Source organism: Schistocerca americana, chromosome 2 (assembly GCF_021461395.2).
Source record: "Schistocerca americana isolate TAMUIC-IGC-003095 chromosome 2, iqSchAmer2.1, whole genome shotgun sequence".
NCBI lineage: Eukaryota > Metazoa > Arthropoda > Insecta > Orthoptera > Acrididae > Schistocerca > Schistocerca americana.
The window spans coordinates 35,243,713-35,266,194 of record NC_060120.1 but is presented as its reverse complement, the minus strand read 5'-3'; the positions used below and the strand labels follow the sequence as shown (position 1 = coordinate 35,266,194).

At 41.4% G+C, this 22,482-nt stretch overlaps 1 protein-coding gene across 5 annotated transcripts in view; it reads left to right on the top strand.

Moving 5' to 3' along the window:
* LOC124596532 (lethal(2) giant larvae protein homolog 1) overlaps positions 1–22,482 on the top strand; it is a gene marked incomplete in the record, with an annotated part of 348,831 nt that overhangs the window by 205,358 nt on the left and 120,991 nt on the right. For all 5 annotated transcript variants that reach the window (XR_006978317.1, XM_047135707.1, XM_047135705.1 and 2 more), the window contains 2 exon segments: positions 6,149–6,301; positions 22,164–22,428. Coding sequence is in view for 4 of the 5 variants with exons in the window: in XM_047135707.1 (XP_046991663.1) it covers positions 6,149–6,301; positions 22,164–22,428 (418 nt within the window).

Sequence of the window (22,482 nt, the reverse complement as noted above, 5' to 3'; positions counted from 1 at the left end):
GGCGGTGGGCGTTGTGGAATATTAGTGTAAATTTTAGAGAAAGGCCATTTATTGGCTAAAGCGTGATGAAAAGGGGCTACATAGGCCTAGGGAGGTGAGGGTGAGCCAGAGCTTACAATTTGGCGAACATTGTTCGCGAAGCTACCGAAAGTGGTTGTCTGCCAAAGCTAAGTCCACAGTGCCGCAGCACCGGGAGAAGCGGGGGGATGTTCAAAGCTACAGGGCGCGCATCCGACTCGCGGGTGAGCAAGAATACAAGAGAGCGGGCCCGGCGACGGGCGGCCGGGTATGTTCGACGCACCACGTGGCTTCCTCCGCCCTGATTGGTCAGGACCGAGCAAACCGTGCGGGCGGCATGGAACTTTCCAGAGCGTTGCCTGCTAAGCGACGCCTGGGGCGGCGTTACCTCGTCAGCACATGAGAGAGGCGCGTGAACAAGGTGCTCTTCATCGGTGCTGACTTTCTGTTACTAAACCGTGGGACGAAAGAATTTACAGGCAGCTAACACTGCCGGCCGTGGCTTGGCCGTAATGGGAAAACGAAGTTACCGGTTTGAGGCTCATGTAATAAAGTAAAATCTCCTATTGTCTGGCTCATCCTTTACACGGCTATTCAGTATCTCGTCTCTGACGTCAATCAAGACCAGTCATTTTCGTTTGGACCCCAGGTCATGTTGGGATTTCGGGAAATGAACGAGCCGATTGTTTAGCCAAACTGGCCATCAGGCCCCCTCCCAGGGTGGTCCGTCCTTGCTGAGAGGCCCAGTCCGGCCTCTGCTCTTCCCACCTGTGTATTCTCTTTATTCTTTTCCATTTCTCAGTTTCATTGCCTTGTCTTGACTGATCTTTTAATGACCTATCTGTGCTCTTGTTTTTATGGGTCTCTCTCTCTCTCTCTCTCTCTCTCTCTCTCTCTCTCTCATTTTTATTTAAGTGAGAACATTTTTGTAATGTTCTCACATTTAACTTTGAGAAAATTGGCTTATGTAACCAAAGATACATATTTTGACCATTACTTGTGCTCTACTCAAGTCTAATGATTTTTAATACTTGTAACACTTGATAATGGCCTAAGGCCAAAATCTAGACCATTGAATAAAACCTGTTGTACAGTCAAATGGTGGCTATTTCTCTCCAAAAAGTTTTATATAACTGTGGCTCCACACCAAAGTAAAACCATTCTTTATTTTGACTGCAACAGCCACTCAATTTGACAAGCTGACTACCCATTCCTTGGAATATTATTTGTAGAGTTGTAATTTCTCGACTTGGCTCTCCTTGTGTGAAAGCTTTCAAACTTGGCAGATTCTAGTGTCTCATGACAGCTGATAAGACTGCAAATTTCTGTCATTGGTTCATTAATAGTATGTTCCTTTCAACAGGAAATCAACCGACACAAGAACCTACATGGAAAGCTCATTGAAACAATTTTCAAATTTTTCCATGATAAGTTAAGTGGACTCAGAAAATGGGGCTCTGATAAAGGAGGAAATAAAATTGAAACTGTCCATTATGCCTATACCTTCGAGCCACAATTGACTGAGACCATTTACAAATGGAGCAAAGTTGTAAATTTGGTGTCCAGACTTTCCCACATATTAGCTGAGAATACATTTCGGGTATTTTAGTCGTCGGTGCATAGGTGTGCTTGTCTTCCTAACAATGAGTCTTAGAAGAATCCCTTCTTTGTGTACTTTACAAAGGCTGTGTAGTTTTGGTGGCACTGCTACTCATTTACTGAAATTTTATGCTTGTTCTCACATCAGCTTATTTCCTGTTTGTCAGAAAATATTATGAACAAACACATGACATGACAATGGGTCGACTGTTATTGCCTATGATGACGAGCCCATAAGTGGAACACTTTGAACTTGGCAGATTGTAATGCCTTTGTTTCAAACACTTTCAGACAAGGAGAGCCTCACCAAAGAATTGCAGCACCTATGAATAGTGTTCCAAGGGAATGTATACTCAGATCATCAAACTGAGTGGTCAATGCAGTCAGTCAAGAATGCCAGAGAAAGAGGTTACGACAGACAAAAAGAATCCAGGAATTGCTTATCTACATTATCCTTGCCCAATTGATTTGATTTTGTTTGGTTTGATTTAATCAGGAAGACAAAACAACAGTGGGGTCAGCCTCACTGCCTACATCGAAACTAAGTTTATTTTGCAGTATTTGTTAGACAAAACTGCTTCAGGAATTAATCACCCAAATATTTCATATATTTTGTCCTCCAGTGCTTCACAGTGTAAAATTAAATGTGATGAGATTCCATCCATGCCACCACAGTCTACACGTAGGTAATCCTTACCCCATTTCCATCATGTTCAGATTGTTGTTGTTGTTGTCTTCTTCAGTCCTGAGACTGGTTTGATGCAGCTCTCCATGCTACTCTATCCTGTGCAAGCATCATCATCTCCCAGTGCTTACTGCAACTTACATCCTTCTGAATCTGCTTAGTGTATTCATCTCTTGGTCTCCTTCTACGATTTTTACCCTCCACGCTGCCCTCCAATGCTAAATTTGTGATCCCTAGATGCCTCAGAACATGTCCTACCAACCGGTCCCATCTCCTTGTCAAGTTGTGCCACAAACTCCTCTTCTCCCCAATTCTATTCAATACCTCCTCATTGGTTATGTGATCTACCCATCTAATCTTCAGCATTCTTCTGTAGCACTGCAATCAAAAGCTTCTATTCTCTTCTTGTCCAAACTATTTATCCTCCATGTTTCACTTCCATACATGGCTACACTCCATGCGAATACTTTCAGAAACAACTTCCTGACACTTAAACCTATACTCGATGTTAACAAATTTCTCTTCTTCAGAAACGCTTTCCTTGCCATTGCCAGTCGACATTTTATATCCCCTCTACTTCGACCATCATCAGTTATTTTGCTCCCTAAATAGCAAAACTCTATTACTACTTTAAGTGTCTCATTTCCTAATCTAATTCCCTCAGCATCACCCGACTTAATTCGACTACATTCCATTATCCTCGTTTTCCTTTTGTTGATGTTCATCTTATATCCTCCTTTCAAGACACTGTCCATTCCGTTCAACAGCTCTTCCAAGTCCTCAAGTCCTTTGCTGTCTCTGACAGAATTACAATGTCATTGGCGAACCTCAATGTTTTTATTTCTTCTCCATGGATTTTAATACCTAATCCGAATTTTTCTTTTGTTTCCTTTACTGTTTGCTCAATATACAGATTGAATAACATTGGGGAGAGGCTACAACCCTGTCTCACTCCCTTCCCAACCACTGCTTCCTTTTCATGTCCCTCGACTCTTATAACTGCCATCTGGTTTCTGTACAAATTGTAAATAGCCTTTCGCTCCCTGTATTTTACCCCTGCCACCTTTAGAATTTGAAAGAGAGTATTCCAGTCAACATTGTCAAAAGCTTCTTCTAAGTCTACAAATGCTAGAAATGTAGGTTTTCCTTTCCTTAATCTATTTTCTAAGATAAGTCATAGGGTCAGTATTGCCTCACGTGTTCCAATATTTCTGCGGAATCCGAACTGATCTCCGCCGAGGTCGGCTTCTACCAGTTTTTCCATTCGTCTGTAAATAATTCGTGTTAGTATTTTGCAGCTGTGACTTATTAAACTGATAGTTCGGTAATTTTCACATCTGTCAGCACCTGCTTTCTTTGGGATTGGAATTATTATATTCTTCTTGAAGTCTGAGGGTATTTCACCTGTCTCATACATCTTGCTCACCAGATGGTAGAGTTCTGTCAGGACTGGCTCTCCCAAGGCTGTCAGTAGTTCTAATGGAATGTTGTCTACTCCCGGGGCCTTGTTTCGACTCAGATCTTTCAGTGCTCTGTCAAACCCTTCACGCAGTATCATATCTCCCATTTCATTTTTATCTACATCCTCTTCCCTTTCCATAATATTGTCCTGAAGTACATCGCCCTTGTATAGACCCTCTATATACTCCTTCCACCTTTCTGCTTTCCCTTCTTTGCTTAGAACTGGGTTTCCATCTGAGCTCTTGATATTCATACAAGTGGTTCTCTTTTCTCCAAAGGTCTCTTTAATTTTCCTGTAGGTAGTATCTATCCCACCCCTAGCGAGATAAGCCTCTACATCCTTACATTTCTCCTCTAGCCATCCCTGCTTAGCCATTTTGCACTTCCTGTCATTTAGATAGCTGGTCATTAAATCTGCCAGAAATTCAATCTACCTCCTGTTCAAGACCAGGATTGCAGAACTTCTATTTAAATATGATTCTTTAGTAGTTAACATACTATGTTTCTGTTGTTGGGTCTTAGCCAATAGTTCTGTGTGCTGCCTCCGATCCTGCCACTTAGTTTAGATTTTGTCAACACCTTGGTGGTAGTTATGACTGGTTCCGATGTAAGAAATCAAGTGGTTTCCCCTGTCCTGGCTAACCTAACAACGTGTTCGTTGCCAGTAATACTATCGTGGCCAATATCCATAAAGATCAGTAGGCTTGTGAGGATACATAGCATCCATTGCATTTCAGTCCTGCCAACAAAGATAAAAGCATATTCTTCATAATGTTAAGATTATCTGGATTTCCAAAAGCCAATTGTGTACTGAATTACATGTGAGTGTGGCCTGTCTTATGTGGGGCAGATTATCTGAATCGTGGAGGAGATACGCAAGGAAATCAGCAACACATCCAATTAAAACAATCGGGAAAACAGCTGTCGCCGTGCTGTCCTGAACATAACATGAAATGAAAATTGAGGCCAATACTGTGGTGTGAATGCCAAGTTTCTGGGACAGTGTAATTAAGTAGTTTATCAAAGTAAAGATGTCACAGAAACTGGTAAACTGGGACAAAGATTTCAATTTAAGTCACAGGGTCCAGTAATCGGCTTATAAAGATCTCACCTGCTGTCATATCTACAAGAGCTGAGAAACACTAAGTGAATGTACACTTAATGGAACAGCAGTGCGGGCTTTGAAAAACAAAAGGGTGTAGTCGGCATCGGAGTGGAACTCTGCTATAAATAGCAGTGAAAGACCAACAAAGGTTGAAGCACATACAGCGAGTAAGCTTAGTAGCACAACTCACAGCACCTGACCAAAACAGTTGGGTAGATCACTGAAATATTGTACATAAAATGGAAAAAAATTACTCTGCTGAACATCCTGAAGCATACTATTACTGATGACCATTGTTGTAGCTTCGTGTGACATGCAGCAGGCCAGCGGAGAGGCATGCTGATAGTAGCGCTTCCAACAACAGCACTGTACACAGGAGAGGCACTCTGTCATCTTTTCAGATGAGTCCCCATTGTGTGTACTGCATCATGATGAGCTTATCAACATGTGAATGAATGCTCTAAGGAGAAGGAACCTTGCGAGATGGTGTTCATCATTGTCAGTCAGTCAGTCAGTCATATGAACCCAGCATCTGGCATTAGTGTGTGGGGTGCCATTGGATGCACAATGGAATCACCTCTGGTTCATGTAGCGGGAAATGTGGACAGCAGATATTTACATTTCTCATGTATGAAGGCCAGTAGCTGTGCCCTATATTTTGTCTTTTTGGTGTTATCTTACAGCAGCATAATGCAAGACCGCATATTGCCTGTACTGGATGCAGAAGGTGTCAGTCTTGCCATAGCCAGCAAGTTCTCTGTCACCACTTACCAGCAACTGTGATTGATGAATTGTGGCAGCATTAAATGGCATACCTGTATCTGTCATTTAACCTCGTGTTGATTTGATACCCAGCTCACCTACAAATTTAATCATACATTCTTCTCCATATAATGTATATGCACTGTAATTAAAATTTCTATATTTACTTACCTTCCAAGTGTTCCAATTTTATGACCAGTTCTGTACGAGTATATCAGTTTTTGAACTGTGAATGTCAGATCTCTGTTTAGATATCATCATCTTTCTCTCATTACTATTTACATTACTATGGCTCTTATAAGTGATGTAGCCCTTGGTTCCCAACGCTAATACTTGGTTGGTAATTTATTTTTGTTTTTTGTTTACATGGGGAAAAATTGAATCAGTCTCGTACATCTCCCAGTTTCCTTCATACTAAAAATTACATGTTACTTGTCTAGAAAAATTCCATTATTTCACAACCATAAATTAGTTCTGATCCAGTTTCCACTGAGGCAGGATTCTCAATTATTTTTCAGGTTGGAACATTTGATCCCTACTCGGATGATCCTCGCTTGGCTGTGAAGAAGGTAGCACTGTGTCCATTTTCTGGCACCCTTGCTGTGGCGGGAACGGCAGGAGCTGTAATTGTAGCAAAAATAGGATCTGATACATTGGAAACAGAAGTCAATGTAAGTATCCTGTGATGTTGAAAATAGATTCCTTGTGACACTGTGAGCGACCGATCTTATTTTGTCTAAAAGAATAATAATTTTTTTCATTTATTGGATGCGAATATTATATGGTCAACAGAAGCATGCATGTCACTAAGAAATTGTCCTACCCTGTTGAAGTTTTGTTAGAAAATGAACAGAAAATCATTTATCATAGAAGCAACTGTAAGTGGTAGTTTATCTTGGGGGAGTACGAGAACTGTCAGTTGCCATTGATAAATTCTTTGCATTGTGGATCAGTCAAAAACCATCCAACCGATAAAACCATACATTTGCTACCATTTATCAATAAAACTCATGAGAAATTCAGTTGTACACTGAAAATGAATGTCCCTGGGCACATTACATACTCACTTTAAACAAAAAGGGTTTATAAATATTTCTCAAAAGGAAGTCTGAAAAAAACTGCAGGGGTAATATATATTTAAACATTGAATACTGTGTAAAATACAATTTTTTGTGGCAGGATTATTAAACTTACCGCAGTTCTCTGGGCTGTTACGCTGAAATCCCATGAATTATCTTGAAAATCCCCCAAGTTTTTTTCTTTCCATGGAGCCTATCTTAATTAGGTAGGGGGGTGAGGGGGAATGGGCCCTTATAAATGTATTCCACAGTGAAGAGACTGTTACACATTCAGCTTTCAGCCAAAGCCCTCTTCAGAAAGCAGACAATGCACACATTCATTCACAGAAGCAAGCAAGCACTCCTCACACACATGATTGCCATCTCTGGCAGCTCGGACTGGAGTGCAACTGACACGTTGAACAAAAGCAGCAATGTGTAGGAGGTGGTGAAGAGATAATGGCGCACAGGTGGGAGGAGGGAAGAACACTGTTTGACAGACCCTGCAGGAACTAGATGGAGGTGTGATGTGACTGCCTCCAGGTTCAGCACTGGGAGGCTATGGGGCAGGGAGATGGGGTGGAGGTAAGGGGGGGGGGGCAGAAGGGCGTGGGAAAGGAGAGCAGCAACAGGACATAGGGCAATTGGGGGGCAGGGGGGGGGAGACAAATGGGTGCATTGGCAGAGGGTGGCACACAATGATGGTGAGGGGCCGTGAATAGAGAGGAGGTGATAGGAAAGAAGGGGCAGAAACTATTGGGTGGAGGGAGTGGGGATGGTAGGTTACTATACATAGGGGCTGAGATAATTTTGAGAATGGAGAATGTGTTGCAAGGATAACTTGCATCTGCGCAGTTCAGAGAACCTGCTGGTGGAGGGGAGGATCCAGATGGCATACATCATATAGCAGCCATTGAAATCTAGCATGTTGTGTTGTAGAATGGTCTATATTTTGTTCTTGGCCTCAGACTGACAGTGGCTGTTTATTCTGGTGGACAACTGGTTGATGGTAGTATCAATGTAAAAAGCTGTGCAATTACAGCAGCTGAGCATTTCTACCTAGGACTGGAATATGAATTACTGGGTGGGTGGATTGAGCAGGTCTTACATCTGGGTCTTCCACAGGAGTATGATCTCTGTGGTAAGGGGGATAGGATTGTTGTGGGTGACAGACCACCACTTTGAGGAAGGATCTTGGGTAGGATGTCCCTCATTTCAGGGCATGATGATAGACAATCAAAGCCCTGACAAAGGATGCGGTTCAGTTGTTCCAATCGAGGTGGTTTTTGCTGACAAAGGGGGCATTCCTAGCTCATGGGGATGGTGGAAGGATTTTGGGCGTCATGGAAAATGGTATGAGAAATCTTTGTGTGGATTAGGTCAGGGGGGGGGGGGGGGGGGTGTGTTTACTGTCTGTCTGTGAAGACCGTGTTGAGACCTTCAGCATACTGGGCAAGGGAGTTCTTGTCATTGCAGGTACGCTGTCTCTGGGTGGTCAGTCTGTATGGAAGGGCTGACAGCTGTCAAAATGCAGGTACTGTTTGTGGTTGGTGCGTTTAATGTAGACAGAGGTATTGTTGGAACTGTGAGCTGTCGGAGAGGAAGATGGCACATTGGGTTGAGAAGGATAAAAAGCATATGGGAGATAGACATTGAGCTTGTGAAGGAGTGAGGAAATGGTGTCTTGATACTGAGTCCAAATCATGAAAATATCACCAATAAACGTGAACTGGACTAGGTGTTTAACGTTTTGGGAGGATAGGAAGGTCTCTACAGGGCATGTAGCCAGGGTGGCATATGAGGGTGCCATGCAGGTCCCCATGGCTGTGCTGCAGATTTGTTTGTATACTTTCCATTCAAAGGATAAGTAATTATTAGTTGGGATAAAGTTAGTAAGGTGTATGACAAATTAGGTAGTGTGTTTAGAGTTTGGAGTCTGAAGGACACTGGGGAAGATAGTGTTCAATAGTGGCAATACAATGGGCATGAGGGATTGGCTTTGTATAGGGTAGTGGCATGAGCAGTGACAAGTATGGATCCAGGAGGTAAAGGGATTGGGACGGTGGAGAGTCAGTGAAGGAAGTGGTGGTACCTTTGACATAGGAGGCTGGATTATGGGCGATTGGTTGGAGATGTTGGTCAATGAGGGCTGAAATTCTCAATGGGACACACCCTAAGTTATGTGCACTTCTCTATACAGATAAACGCAGTATTCCATTACGATGCTAATTATGATTATAGTCTTCATTCAAGTGTGATTATTGGAAAAATGAATAAATTTTGTGTATATTGCCAGTGCCCTCATATTTCCTAAGGATGTACTGGGCGAGTGGAAAATTAAAATTGCCAGTAGTAAATTCGACGCCCTGACCTTTATTAACTTTAGTTGAGGTGATATGAGCCAATGGAAACATTTGTTGGCAAACATACACAAAGATAATTCGTTTCCAGATTACATCATTCACTGCATGAGATTACATGATCCAAAGGGCAGAAGCAAATTTTATAGTTGTGCAGGATCACCACTACCACTGCCGAACCATATCGCAAGTTGCTTCAAATTTATGCCGTGAGAACTGCTTATGAATGAAGCGATCAGCATTGTCAACTCGCTTCAGACACTAAATGAGAAATTGTTGCTGCATTACAGACTTTATTCAATTGACATTCTGAATTAATTACATGGTTCAGAACTGCCCTTCAACAAACAAGTTCCAGCTGGTGACTGCAAAGTTGTAGTTACACCAGAGGGAACAGCTCTCGGCCAACATGAAAGCAATACAGTGAAACAATAATTGTTAAAGTGGTAATCATTTTGTAATTGGTTAAGAATTCAACTCGTATGATATAAATCTTCACTGCAGAAATGGTGATGTTCAGCAAGTCCTAGAAACCTATTGCTTGTACGAAGGTTTGCATTATCTAATTTTATTTTTTCAGAGAGAGGATTCAACATTAAATTCAGAAATACAAACAGATGAGGAAGTGAATAAGAAAGTTGGCACCATTACTTACAATTCATATTGATTGATGATTGGTGCAAATGCTGAAAATCCTATCATGAAATGGCAACAATTGTTCCATTGTAGTGTCAATATTTGTGTGAAAATTGGAACCAAATGTCTCCTCTACAGTTGATTAAATTAAACCAAGATGCATTCTGAAGAGTACTCAGAAAGTGGAGCGAGATGGATGAGCATTGGAAGGAAGGCATCAGTAAAAGAGTTAATTAAAGAAAACTTGGGATATATTCTCAATGGTGGAATACGGAAGGGCTCCCTGGGGGTGGTGGTAGAGCTCGACTTCCTTTGAACAAAGAAATGAATAGAATAGGAAACTTGAGGCGGCTGTTTGTCTGCCTGGTGGTTAGTCCTGGTGAATAGCGGCAGGGGTGGATGACAGAAGTCATCCAGCCTGGCTAAGGTCTGGAGTTAAGAGTGTGTGTCTGCAACTGTGCTCTGTCCTCGCAGACATTCCAGCACCCAGACACGTGACTCACCTCCCACATTTGGTGTTGGTTAACTTGTTGATGTAGATATGCCAGTTTATTCAGCAGAGACACTGGATAGGATGGCATGGTGCTGTCTTCGGCAGCCTTTATTGGAATGAACTGCCTGTGTCCTGAAGAACAGATTGGGCTGGCATGTAGGTACTAATGAAGTCATAGCAGGAGAATACGTGAAAGACTCGGTGGCAAAAAATCCCAAATATCCCCAGACTGGCTGCCTCCTTGCAGATTACATGCATGTACACAATGAAATTGTTAAATCCCATTGAATTGGGAAAAATAATCATACTACCAGCCACATTTACGGGGAGTTCATGGCACATGCATGAATATGAACAAGAGGCAATGGCATATTCGTTCTGATGGCTTCCCACATTCTTTATTACATTGACCACAAATCCTTCTTGGGATGAAATAAAAAATAGCATTGTTAAGTGGACCATCATCATGAACCATGAGATCATCATACTTCTGTTTGTGTTCAAACGAAGTTACATAGTTTATATTGTCAGTAAAAAAGTTACACGATGGCAAAATGATCGTGTCATCTTGGTAGAAATATCCTATGCTGACAGTAATTCAGCCGTATTTGAAGTTGTCAGCAGAAACATGATTTATGGTCCATGTGGTTTATTCAACAATAATTCACTCTGTGTGTCTGGTGAGAAATTCATGAAATGAAACCCAAGAGACTAACTTGCTGAGTCTGATGAATACCCATTCTGTTAGTGATCAAATCAAGATGGCAGGAAATCCGTCACATTAAAAGTACATAACAGTGGTGTTATAATCATTGCATTGTACTGTATTCAATGTTGTTCAAAACTGTACAAAGCAGTCATAAATGTCAAGTACTGCAATTCATTGTAATTACAAATATGCCAGTGAAGGAAATGATATGGCAGTTTTTGAAGTAGGAAATGCATCAGCATCTATCTGTGAAATCAGCCAGTATCAACTGGGATGTTACATTAGTATCAGTGAAGCAGTATAGCGCATTTTAACATTTCTAATCAATGAATAAAATCCTACGGTCGTCCATTCGGCAGTGCACGTTGAAAATGGACAGTGTACATATTTCTCATCAGAAAATGTTTGTGTAAGAGCATTGTCACCACCATCAACAAAGTTAACTGCATTTTTCTCATTGTGCGAGGGTGATGATTGCTAAGATGCTGCTGTTTTCTGGAATTTCATAATACTGTATGCATCAGTAAAAAAGCTTCAACACTGCAAACAATGTAAGGCATTTGCAGGACATCCCATTTAAATTTGACCAACATGTCAGGCTGTCTGTGCACTATTCACCCAAACAATGTGTATTGGTTTTGCTTCCAATTACTCTTAACCATCTTATGTGGACCAGTCTACCTCAAAAAATTTTGAACTGTAAACTGTCAAGCATGTGTCACTTATCATGGAGCTCGCCAAGAATTAAATCTTCAGGAGACGCACATTGGGACACTGCACTGACTGAAGTATCAAATACTTCTCAAGACAGCAAATATGTATGTTATTTGCAATGGTAATGACAATGTACATCCCATCCAGTCAAAAATATCTTTGGGGAAAGATACATCTTACATTGTTTGCATGCTTTAGATCAAAATTTGGACATTCAGTTCACACCATACATGTATAATGAGGCATTGGTTTCGACCGAAGACATATGTTTGGCGGTCACTAACAGAGCACTAGTATTGTTGAGAATGGCTGTGCCTATATGATCTGCAAGGAACATTTTTAATTGTGATTTACAGTGAAAAATACATTTTGATGTCAACAAATTGGGTACATTCCTTCAAACTAATCTTCCAAAATTGCTTCCAGGACAACACACAGCACATGACATAATTACACATGCAATTTCTAGCCAGAGCAGTGGAATATATTTCCTAGATGCATCTGGAGGCACAGGGAAAACTTTTCCGATTTCAGTCATTTTGGCAACAGTAAAATCATGAACAGTTATTGCACTGACCATCACGTCGTGTAGAATTGTGGCAACTCTTTTGGCTGGTAGCCAAACACCACATTCAGAACTGAAATTGCAGTTGAATATGCAAATCACTGAGACACAAACATGCAATAACAAAAAAAATTCTGAAGTGGGTAAAGTGATCCAATTGTGAGCTCATTATATTGGACAAATGTACTATGGTGCACAAAAAAGTATTGGAAGCACTTCATCATACATTTAAGGATTTGAGAGAAAATGAGCAGCTCTTTGGTGGTGCACTCATTTTATTGCCTGATTATTTTCGATGAACTCTACCAGCTGTATGGCGTCAACAGCAGCTGCTGCTGATCTTTGATGTCTCAAATGATCAGTTTTGTGGCAACATGTACAGAAATTGACTTTAAAGACAAATATGCATGTACAAATAAAACACGATGCATCCGCTGAACATTTTGCAAAACAGTGGTTAGACATTGGGAATGAAAAAAATGGGTGTTGATGAATCCACACAATGTATCATATTGGCAAAACACTTCTGTAAAATCACAGAAACAACAGACGAAATGATTCTCAAAGCTTTTCCAAATACTGCACATAATTACAAAAATCATCAGTGACTCAGTGCATTAGCAACCAAAAACAGTAATGCTGATGCCATCAGTTTCAGCATTCAGAATGAAATGTCAGGCTAAGTGATAACGTATCAGTCCATTGGTCATGTAATGGATCAAGACAGTTGGGAATTACCCAACTGGATTCTTGAATTCACTTGATTTGCCAGTCGTGCCGCCACACGTTTGAACCCTTTACTGCTACAGATGTGCGTGACACAGACTGTGCCAAGTGCTGTATCATTATCACCCAGACTGTCTACCTATGCCAGAACCCTTCTGTCATGATCATTTCCTTCCTGCTGAATTACGTATGCCAGCCTCCTGGCCCTGTGTTGAATATTTTAGACATAGCTAGTGAGGCAAATGCTTTACAATCCTCACATCCACTCCCTCCAGCTCGTCTTGTGCTCTTGCTGTATGCTACCACAGTAAATAATTCACTTAAGATGTATCTGAATAGCTTAAAGTACACCAATAAAACAAATTGTTCCAAGGTCATTTTCGAGGCAGTATATCAATTTTTTTTTTCTAAACAAAATCTTGTCAGAATAATTTTATCAAGTCAGAGAGAGATGAATCTGCATAATTTTTTTATTAACTGATATTGTGTTTGTGGTGCGTATTTACTTAGTGTGGAGTAGATGTTGACGCATATGAAGAATCAGGTCCATCTGTTTCCAGTACTGGAGAGATGAAGCTCTCTGAATCTTCAAACTTTTAAATTATTTGTGCAACACGGCAATTCTAATTTAAAGTTCCAGTTTCAGAAAGCTGTTTAAAAAAATTAAAAACCTGCACTGATCAGGATGTCATCAAATTTGAATGGGATATTATCGAACAGGTGGGAATATGATGGAAATAAAAAAAATAATGAAAATTTTTCCCATTAGATGCCACTGTAAGTGTCATAATGTAAATATGTTTGGCTAAAGTGACAGATGAATCACAATATGATGGCTGTGATGTGAATTGCGTATTAAACAAAACCCTGTTGTTCAGTCTGCGTGACCGCACAAATTTGACATTCAGCAGTTGTGGCACTGTTACCTAGTAAACCCATCCACCATGGCAAGGTCATACCATATCAGAGAGAGAGAAAAAAATCTGGTTTTAATTGTTCTGAGGGGAAAACGGCAATGAAATCACTTTCTAATTGTCACGGTCCTGGCACAAGACATGTTCAGCACGCTGTCAAACCTTTTCTGCCGCAAGTTGAAATTGAGAGACTGGAGAGTTGCAGAGGTCACATTCAGAATGCATTGCGCAATGATTGCTGCCTATTGAGCACTAGCCGATTCACACAGCCTGTAGAATTTTATTCCAAATCTCGCCCTTTTCAGTGGGATATTCTGTACCCAACCCAATCTGCCCTTGTACAGAAGTAAACTTTCATCCACCACAATGTCCCGTTCAGGAACATAAGAACTTTTAAATTTATTTTCAAGGTGCTCATAAATTGGCCAAATTTTGTTCAACTTAGGATTTGGGTGATTTGTGGCGTCATATACTTCATTGTCAGAAAAATGAAGATACTTTTTTATTTGGCTAAATCTCTTGTAGGACATTACACCCTTGAAAAATGGAGTTGATATGCTTACCTGCCATGACCAGTAGATTTGCAATTCAGGTTTCTGTAAAACACTTTGTAAAATAATTAGAGCACATAAAATTTGAAGCTCTTCACATGATGGGAACAAAATTTTACAGGCAATGGTTGAAACACATTGGCTGATATACACTCCTGGAAATTGAAATAAGAACACCGTGAATTCATTGTCCCAGGAAGGGGAAACTTTATTGACACATTCCTGGGGTCAGATACATCACATGATCACACTGACAGAACCACAGGCGCATAGACACAGGCAACAGAGCATGCACAATGTCGGCACTAGTACAGTGTATATCCACCTTTCGCAGCAATGCAGGCTGCTATTCTCCCATGGAGACGATCGTAGAGATGCTGGATGTAGTCCTGTGGAAGGGCTTGCCATGCCATTTCCACCTGGCGCCTCAGTTGGACCAGCGTTCGTGCTGGACGTGCAGACCGCGTGAGACGACGCTTCATCCAGTCCCAAACATGCTCAATGGGGGACAGATCCGGAGATCTTGCTGGCCAGGGTAGTTGACTTACACCTTCTAGAGCACGTTGGGTGGCACGGGATACATGCGGACGTGCATTGTCCTGTTGGAACAGCAAGTTCCCTTGCCGGTCTAGGAATGGTAGAACGATGGGTTCGATGACGGTTTGGATGTACCGTGCACTATTCAGTGTCCCCTCGACGATCACCAGTGGTGTACGGCCAGTGTAGGAGATCGCTCCCCACACCATGATGCCGGGTGTTGGCCCTGTGTGCCTCGGTCGTATGCAGTCCTGATTGTGGCGCTCACGTGCACGGCGCCAAACACTCATACGACCATCATTGGCACCAAGGCAGAAGTGACTCTCATCGCTGAAGACGACACGTATCCATTCGTCCCTCCATTCACGCCTGTCGCGACACCACTGGAGGCGGGCTGCACGATGTTGGGGCGTGAGCGGAAGACGGCCTAACGGTGTGCGGGACCGTAGCCCAGCTTCGTGGAGACGGTTGCGAATGGTCCTCGCCGATACCCCAGGAGCAACAGTGTCCCTAATTTGCTGGGAAGTGGCGGTGCGGTCCCCTACGGCACTGCGTAGGATCCTACGGTCTTGGCGTGCATCCGTGCGTCGCTGCGGTCCGGTCCCAGGTCGACGGGCACGTGCACCTTCCGCCGACCACTGGCGACAACATCGATGTACTATGGAGACCTCACGCCCCACGTGTTGAGCAATTCGGCGGTACGTCCACCCGGCCTCCCGCATGCCCACTATACGCCCTCGCTCAAAGTCCGTCAACTGCACATACGGTTCACGTCCACACTGTCGCGGCATGCTACCAGTGTTAAAGACTGCGATGGAGCTCCGTATGCCACGGCAAACTGGCTGACACTGACGGCGGCGGTGCACAAATGCTGCGCAGCTAGCGCCATTCGACGGCCAACACCGCGGTTCCTGGTGTGTCCGCTGTGCCGTGCGTGCGATCTTGCTTGTACAGCCCTCTCGCAGTGTCCGGAGCAAGTATGGTGGGTCTGATACACCGGTGTCAATGTGTTATTTTTTCCATTTCCAGGAGTGTATTTAGCAGTTCCACCTTTATCATTTCCAGCATATCCAGATCAAAAAAGCATTCAAATATTCTAAGTTCATCATCAGCAAAAGGAATCGTACAACCAGGATTAGCAGAAAATGGAAATCTTGGAGGAGCACAATCAGTATTTTTGATTGACAACATGCTACTGTCTCACCTGAGACCAATCTATATCTGTGTCTTCCTCACATTATTCTTCATTTGACAAAAGTTGAAGAGTCATCACCAGATTCCGAAACAGAGATGTCTTCCCACTGCTCTTCTCCACTGGAATGATTACTGTTCATTTTACACGACTCCAAACAGCTGTAATACTGCAACAACTGCACCAAAACACTAATAAAGGTTGCAGAATTGTTGCAATGACAATAGAAATGCTACTGACGTGAGTATAATCTAGTTGGAAAACATCCCTCAACTCCCAAGTCTCCTAAAGGCTTAAAGAGCAACACCCAGTAGCAATACACCGAAGCAAAACACACGAAACGCCAACTAGTAGCAGCCAAAGGAACAATAGTGACTATAACAGGTTCTGGTGCTAACTAGTGGTAGCAGAAGGAACTAAAAGTATAATCGGGATGTTGGCGCATGAACAAGAGAAAATCGAGAGCCCAAGTTATCTCGCAATAGTATTTCTCCAGATTTGAAGGGTTTGAACAATCTTGGTGCCCAAAAGACAAAGCATTTACCAGTGATGGTACAGACAACAGGACCCACATGACCCATCTCCTTAAAAAAACGGAGGGAGGGGGGGGGGGGGGGGGCATATGATAAGCGATACTATCAGTCAACACCACACAGTTACCTTTGCAGAATTAAGTGGTACTTGTTGATTTACAAGTGGTTGTTCTGTTGCCCGTATCCTGCAATCCTGTGTATTGACATGTCCTTGGAGGTGGAAATGGGCTCTATCTGTCCACAGAATGTACCATGGCCCTTCAGTGACCACTTCCATGCAAGCAAGAAATTCTAGGGCACGTGTTTATCTTAATGGCAGGTCATCATGATGGAAGTCCTGAACATGGGTAATTTTGTATGGATAGCATGCAGGATATTTCATAGAATTTTATGCACCATGCTCATAGGGATGTGCAAAGTTTGGATTGTTTGGGGGAGGAGACCAGACAGCGAGGTCATCGGTCTCATTGGATTAGGGAAGGAACTCGGCCGTGCCCTTTCAAAGGAACTATCCCGGCATTTGCCTGGAGCGATTTAGGGAAATCATGGAAAGCCTAAATCAGGATGGTCGGACGCGGGATTGAACCGTCATCCTCCCAAATGCGAATCCAGTGTGCTAGCCACTGCATCACCTCGCTCGGTGTGTGCAAAGCTCAAACAATTCCACGTGCACGGCATGTTTGCACTCTACTGCTTGACCTCTCCTGCGAGGTTGTGGCTACATCTTCCTCTGATGTCAGATCAATTGTTTTTCCCCTCTGCCCCATGACACTTCAGAAGAACAAAAGGACCTGTCTTTATGAATTGTGGAATAATTTTCTCCAAACCCTTGTCAGACATTGGACCGATGCCTTTTACCATACCTTTGAGTGTGCAGAGCTCCAAGCGCACAATCACCAAATTTGCAAAAAGGCTTTACCAACAGCACACAGTCCTACATTGAGACAGTCGTTTTGAGCATATCAGACTTAACCCAAGGCACTTACCCACATCTTTTATTTCGCATATTTTACTGCTTACTGAACCATCTAGTAATAAAATTTCCAATTCCCCCCCCCCCCTCAGGAACTTTAGTTATCACTCTGTATTTTAAATCCTTTGTGCATCCATAGACAAATTTAATGATAAAAAATCATGATATGTTGATATAATTGTATATGTTACATGCTAATAATTTTAGTGTATCGTAAGCAGATGAATATGTACAATTTTTGTTTTACTGACACGGTGTATGGTGTGTAATTAGATAATGTACAAGATAGGTGTAGCATCATCTGAAACAGCAGGTCTGTTTCTTGCCACAATACTTCTTCTACAATGTGAGCAAACATAATTGTTTGAAAATACCCACTGAGTGTTGTAAAAAGTATTCAGTCATTCCTTACATCCTTAGGCAAGTTTTGTGACCAAACAGAGTACCCGAATATAATTGTTTCCATCATGTTGGACTAATTTCATAACATTGAAAAGTGATGTATGTATGAGCAGCTTGGGGGAACACAATGGTAAGTGCCACTGCCATATATTTTGAGTTGTAAGGCTATTAGCGGTATCTGTGAGAAACAGAATATTTTACAGTGGGAAGAAGATCTAATTTCACTAAACACGTCAGGGCCGTGACTCGTGGTAAACGTCGGTGACTGCCTGCAGCTGGAATGTAATGGGAAGCAGAAGGTAAAATGGCTAGTGCTAAGAGGGCTCTGTGTGTTTTTCCCGAGATTATAGCCACATTTGACTAGTTACAAAGAAACAAAGACGTTCTTAGTGATCCTGATATCTCAAACTAGGATCCTCAATGACTCAAATGACTCAGGTATGCAAATTTACAAATCTGCTGAACTTTGTACATTCCACAAACATAATGGTAAATGCATGTACATACCATTATTTTTGTGAAAAGCATGATATATGAGGTCATTATAAAATGACTGCTGTTGAAGGCTTGATGGTGCGCGCATGTTGATACTAATTCATTCATACTCGTACAAGTAATAACAACGATGATGACGACGATGATGACGATGACGACGATGATAGTAATAATTACTACTGCTTGACTACTTAAGCAGTACATATTTGTGCACTGAAGTTGGCTTGTTTAATGGCTTGAAATAGTTTTGTTCCAATCAAAAGTGTCACTAAGCCGTACTCTTTTTCCGAAGTGTTTCGGCAGAACTTTTAATTCTTTAGTTTCTAAACGTCTGGCTACTTGACCTCATAAAAGCATTAAACTAGTGTTTTATACCAGTTGGTATTCAGGGCTGGGAACTACTACTTAGAGATTCCGTTGAAGACTCATCCCTGCTGCCATCATCAGAGAATTCACACTCACTGTCACTCCTAGTGAATATATCTATGATCTCTCTATATGTGCAACCAATGTGATGATGTGGCATTTCTCTAGAAGAAGAGAAAACTCAAAGATCATATTAAAAAACCGTCCACGAGGGACAACAGCAGCAAACATAGACACTCACTCAAACTATGCAGACAGAACTCAGAAAAGCTGTGGCAGAACAGTGTGGAAATTAAGCTCTGCTTATCAACGCATGTAGAGCACGTGTGTACCTATGGCAGCACACACAAACCCATCTGCAGCAGTGAGAGGGCAGTGGGAACTCAACACGTAAACACATCAATAAGACTTAAGTAAAACCCAGGGGGTGTGCCTCAATTCCTCATCAGCATCTGAGGAGTGTCAGAGCTAGATGAGTAACTTTTCCCCAGTGAAGCATGAACATTGGAAATTGACATACTGAGAATTTTGCTCCGAAACAAAAATCCATGACGATGTTGCAAAAGTACCAGCGTTTTAGTGAAAAAGATGATGAATACTATCGTGAAGGCAACACTTTTAAACGGATAATGTGTAGGAGATGATGTACTGTTGCCACACACCCTAATGTATACACAGCTATGCCATTTGAATTCAAACATTTGCTTTTTTTGGCTTGACTCAAATTTGCAATAATCAGAAATTCACAGGGACAATTGCTGCATATGTGTGAATGAAGTATGGCAAATGCATGATTCTCATATTCTGTGTGTGTGGCTTGCTCAAGAGTTGGAAAACTTTTAGGTTGATTTACATACATATCAGACAAAAAAGATTGTGTACCAAAAGCCACTTAAATAAACAGAATTTAAGCACAAAACATTTTCTTTCCTTGAGTGGCATTGCAATGGATGCTGGGTATTGCCTAATTCCTTGCATGTCTGACCGATTACATCCTCGCACATAACTACTTCTCATTTGAAGGATGATGAACAAACAGCAACAAACAAATCCACAACACAGCCATGGGAACCTGCATGACAATCTCCTACGCCAATCTGTTCATGGGCCACCTAGACGAAACCTTCAGAATCACCCCATTTTTTTGTTCAGGTTCATTAGTGATATCATAATCTGGACATTGGGCCAAGACATTCTGGGGCTGTGAGAAATGTGAGTCATTATTCCACACTGTTGGCTCATATACATCTTCCATTAGTTATGATCCTTATGCTGCTGTAGCTTTCCTCTTGAAAGTGAAAGTATGAAGATGCAGTAAAAAAGTGTACCATCTCCTTGTTGGTCGAAGCATTGGTGAGCAAAAATGCAGAAAAAATGTAACCTTTACTGAACGACATAATGTTTACCAGCGTCACTGTATGTAACAGGCACTTGTGACTACTGTTTTCAATGTTGTAGTTTTTATATATGCTCCATATTGAAATCAGTTCTCATGATGAAGCTGTTTGTTTATAGTCACTGCTAACTTATTTCTCCATGATGTATTATTTCACTATAAAAGGCACACAGACATATTGGAATTTTAACTTTGCCATCAGTTGTCTCAAAGTGTGTCCCATTAGTCGATGTATCACTACGCTATACCATTGTCCCAGCCTTTATAATATTGTGTGGAATGTTAATCCATGATGCAGAACATTTAGATCACTTTGTCCATTATTTTTATGGTCAACGGTACACTGTAAAACGTTCTGTTATTGTACTAATTGACTTATCCAGCCAGTTACAGTTGCACAGTGACTTACATTTAACTGCTACTCCAAACATTGGTGGAATGTGGCATTTTGTGCATTTAAATTCACTGTGTAATGTTGAAGGCTGTACAAAACTCAAGTTACTTTTCTAGAAAAATATTTGGTTTATTAGTACAATCGATTAGTGCTTTATTAGGAATTTTGCCCAATATGCAGTAGTGATGGGGTTTTGTTTGGTGTAAATTCAGTTTTGTATCAGTTATCAATCTACAGTAATGCCTCTCTAGAATTGTCTAGAAATCAAACACATTCATTTTTGAATTTATTTATTTATTTATTTATTTTTTCTCTCCACACAAAAAATAACATTTGCAGTCAGATTTTAAGATTATTCATTGTCCAAAATGTATTTTTGAAATAAAAAGTATATGGTTTTAGTCTAGTTCATTAGTTTGATGGTCTTAAAGCACACATGTGGCCAGTTCATCTTTTACTTGAACTGTTGATTTACATACGCAATAACCAAGTATGCTGTTACACTTTGCACTGAAAGAGTCATTGCAGTCATCCACTCACCCATTTTCCTGCCTCACAACATTTTCTGTTCAGCTGTCTAAACTAACATGACCTCATAAATGCATGCATTATATGCACAGCATCCAAAAAAAAAAAAAAGTGGAAACTTAAGAGAGCAGTGCTACCTGCTCTAGAAAATCATAAAATGAAAAAGCTCACTTTAGTCTGCAGCTAATGCACGAACAAAGTGTACAAAACTGGCATATTGAAGTGAACCATGGAAAATCCAGGATGAAATGTAACAATATTATGAAAAGAAAGTTGCCACTCACCATATAGTGAGTCGCAGATAGGCACAACAAAAAGACTGTCACAAATAAAGCTTTCGACCTGTTCAGTGGCCTGAGACTGTAGTCGTATGTGTGAGTTGCGTTTTTGTGTGAGGGCGGGTGGGAGAGGGAGCATCATATATTGTTGAAGAAGGCCTTACTGGCCAAAAGCTTTATTTGTGATAGTCTTTTTGTTGTGCGTACTTGTGTCTCAGCATTTCTGCTGTATGGTGAGTGCCAACTTTCCTTTTCATAATATTGTCATATTGAAGTGAAACAGTCCTATGTTCCTAAATGTGTTGTTGCGTTTTTTGTTATTTTTTCTTTTGTGGCTTTTACTTATCAGAATATTCATTGTATATTGTGGCTGTTTTAAAATGAGGAAGTTCATTACTCACATGCAGCTGTGAAATAAAAGATTTTCCTGTTCCCCCATATACATTGTTCAGGCATTTTGATGCAAGGTGGCACACACACACACACACACACACACACACACACACACTCTCTCTCTCTCTCTCTCTCTCTCTCTCTCTCTCTCTCTCTCTCTCTTAGCATTATCTTTCTGCTTTGTGTTCTGTTTTAATAATCAGTAATATAATCTACTAAAGATTGAGAACATCATCATAATTACATATGTGACCACATTCATTGTCATAATGTAATGTTCCAGTTAATTTTTTAACAATTGATACTTTTTGTTGAAACAGGTGACTACAACCAATATTGTGCTGGATCGTGATGGATTTGTCTGGAAAGGACACGACCAGTTGACTGCCCGTACTGGTGCCTTGTCTCTGGCACCAGGTTTCCAACCTTGTTCTGTGCTGCAACTGCATCCTCCTGCGGCAGTTACAGCACTTGTATTGCAGGCAGACTGGGGCCTTGTGGCTGCTGGAACTGCACACGGCTTGGCACTTTTTGATTACATACGCCACAAGGGTGTTCTTACGAAGTGTACTCTGAATCCCAACGGTAATTGTACTTTCTCAGTAATGCTCTTTAATATTTACATGAAACTGCCATGTC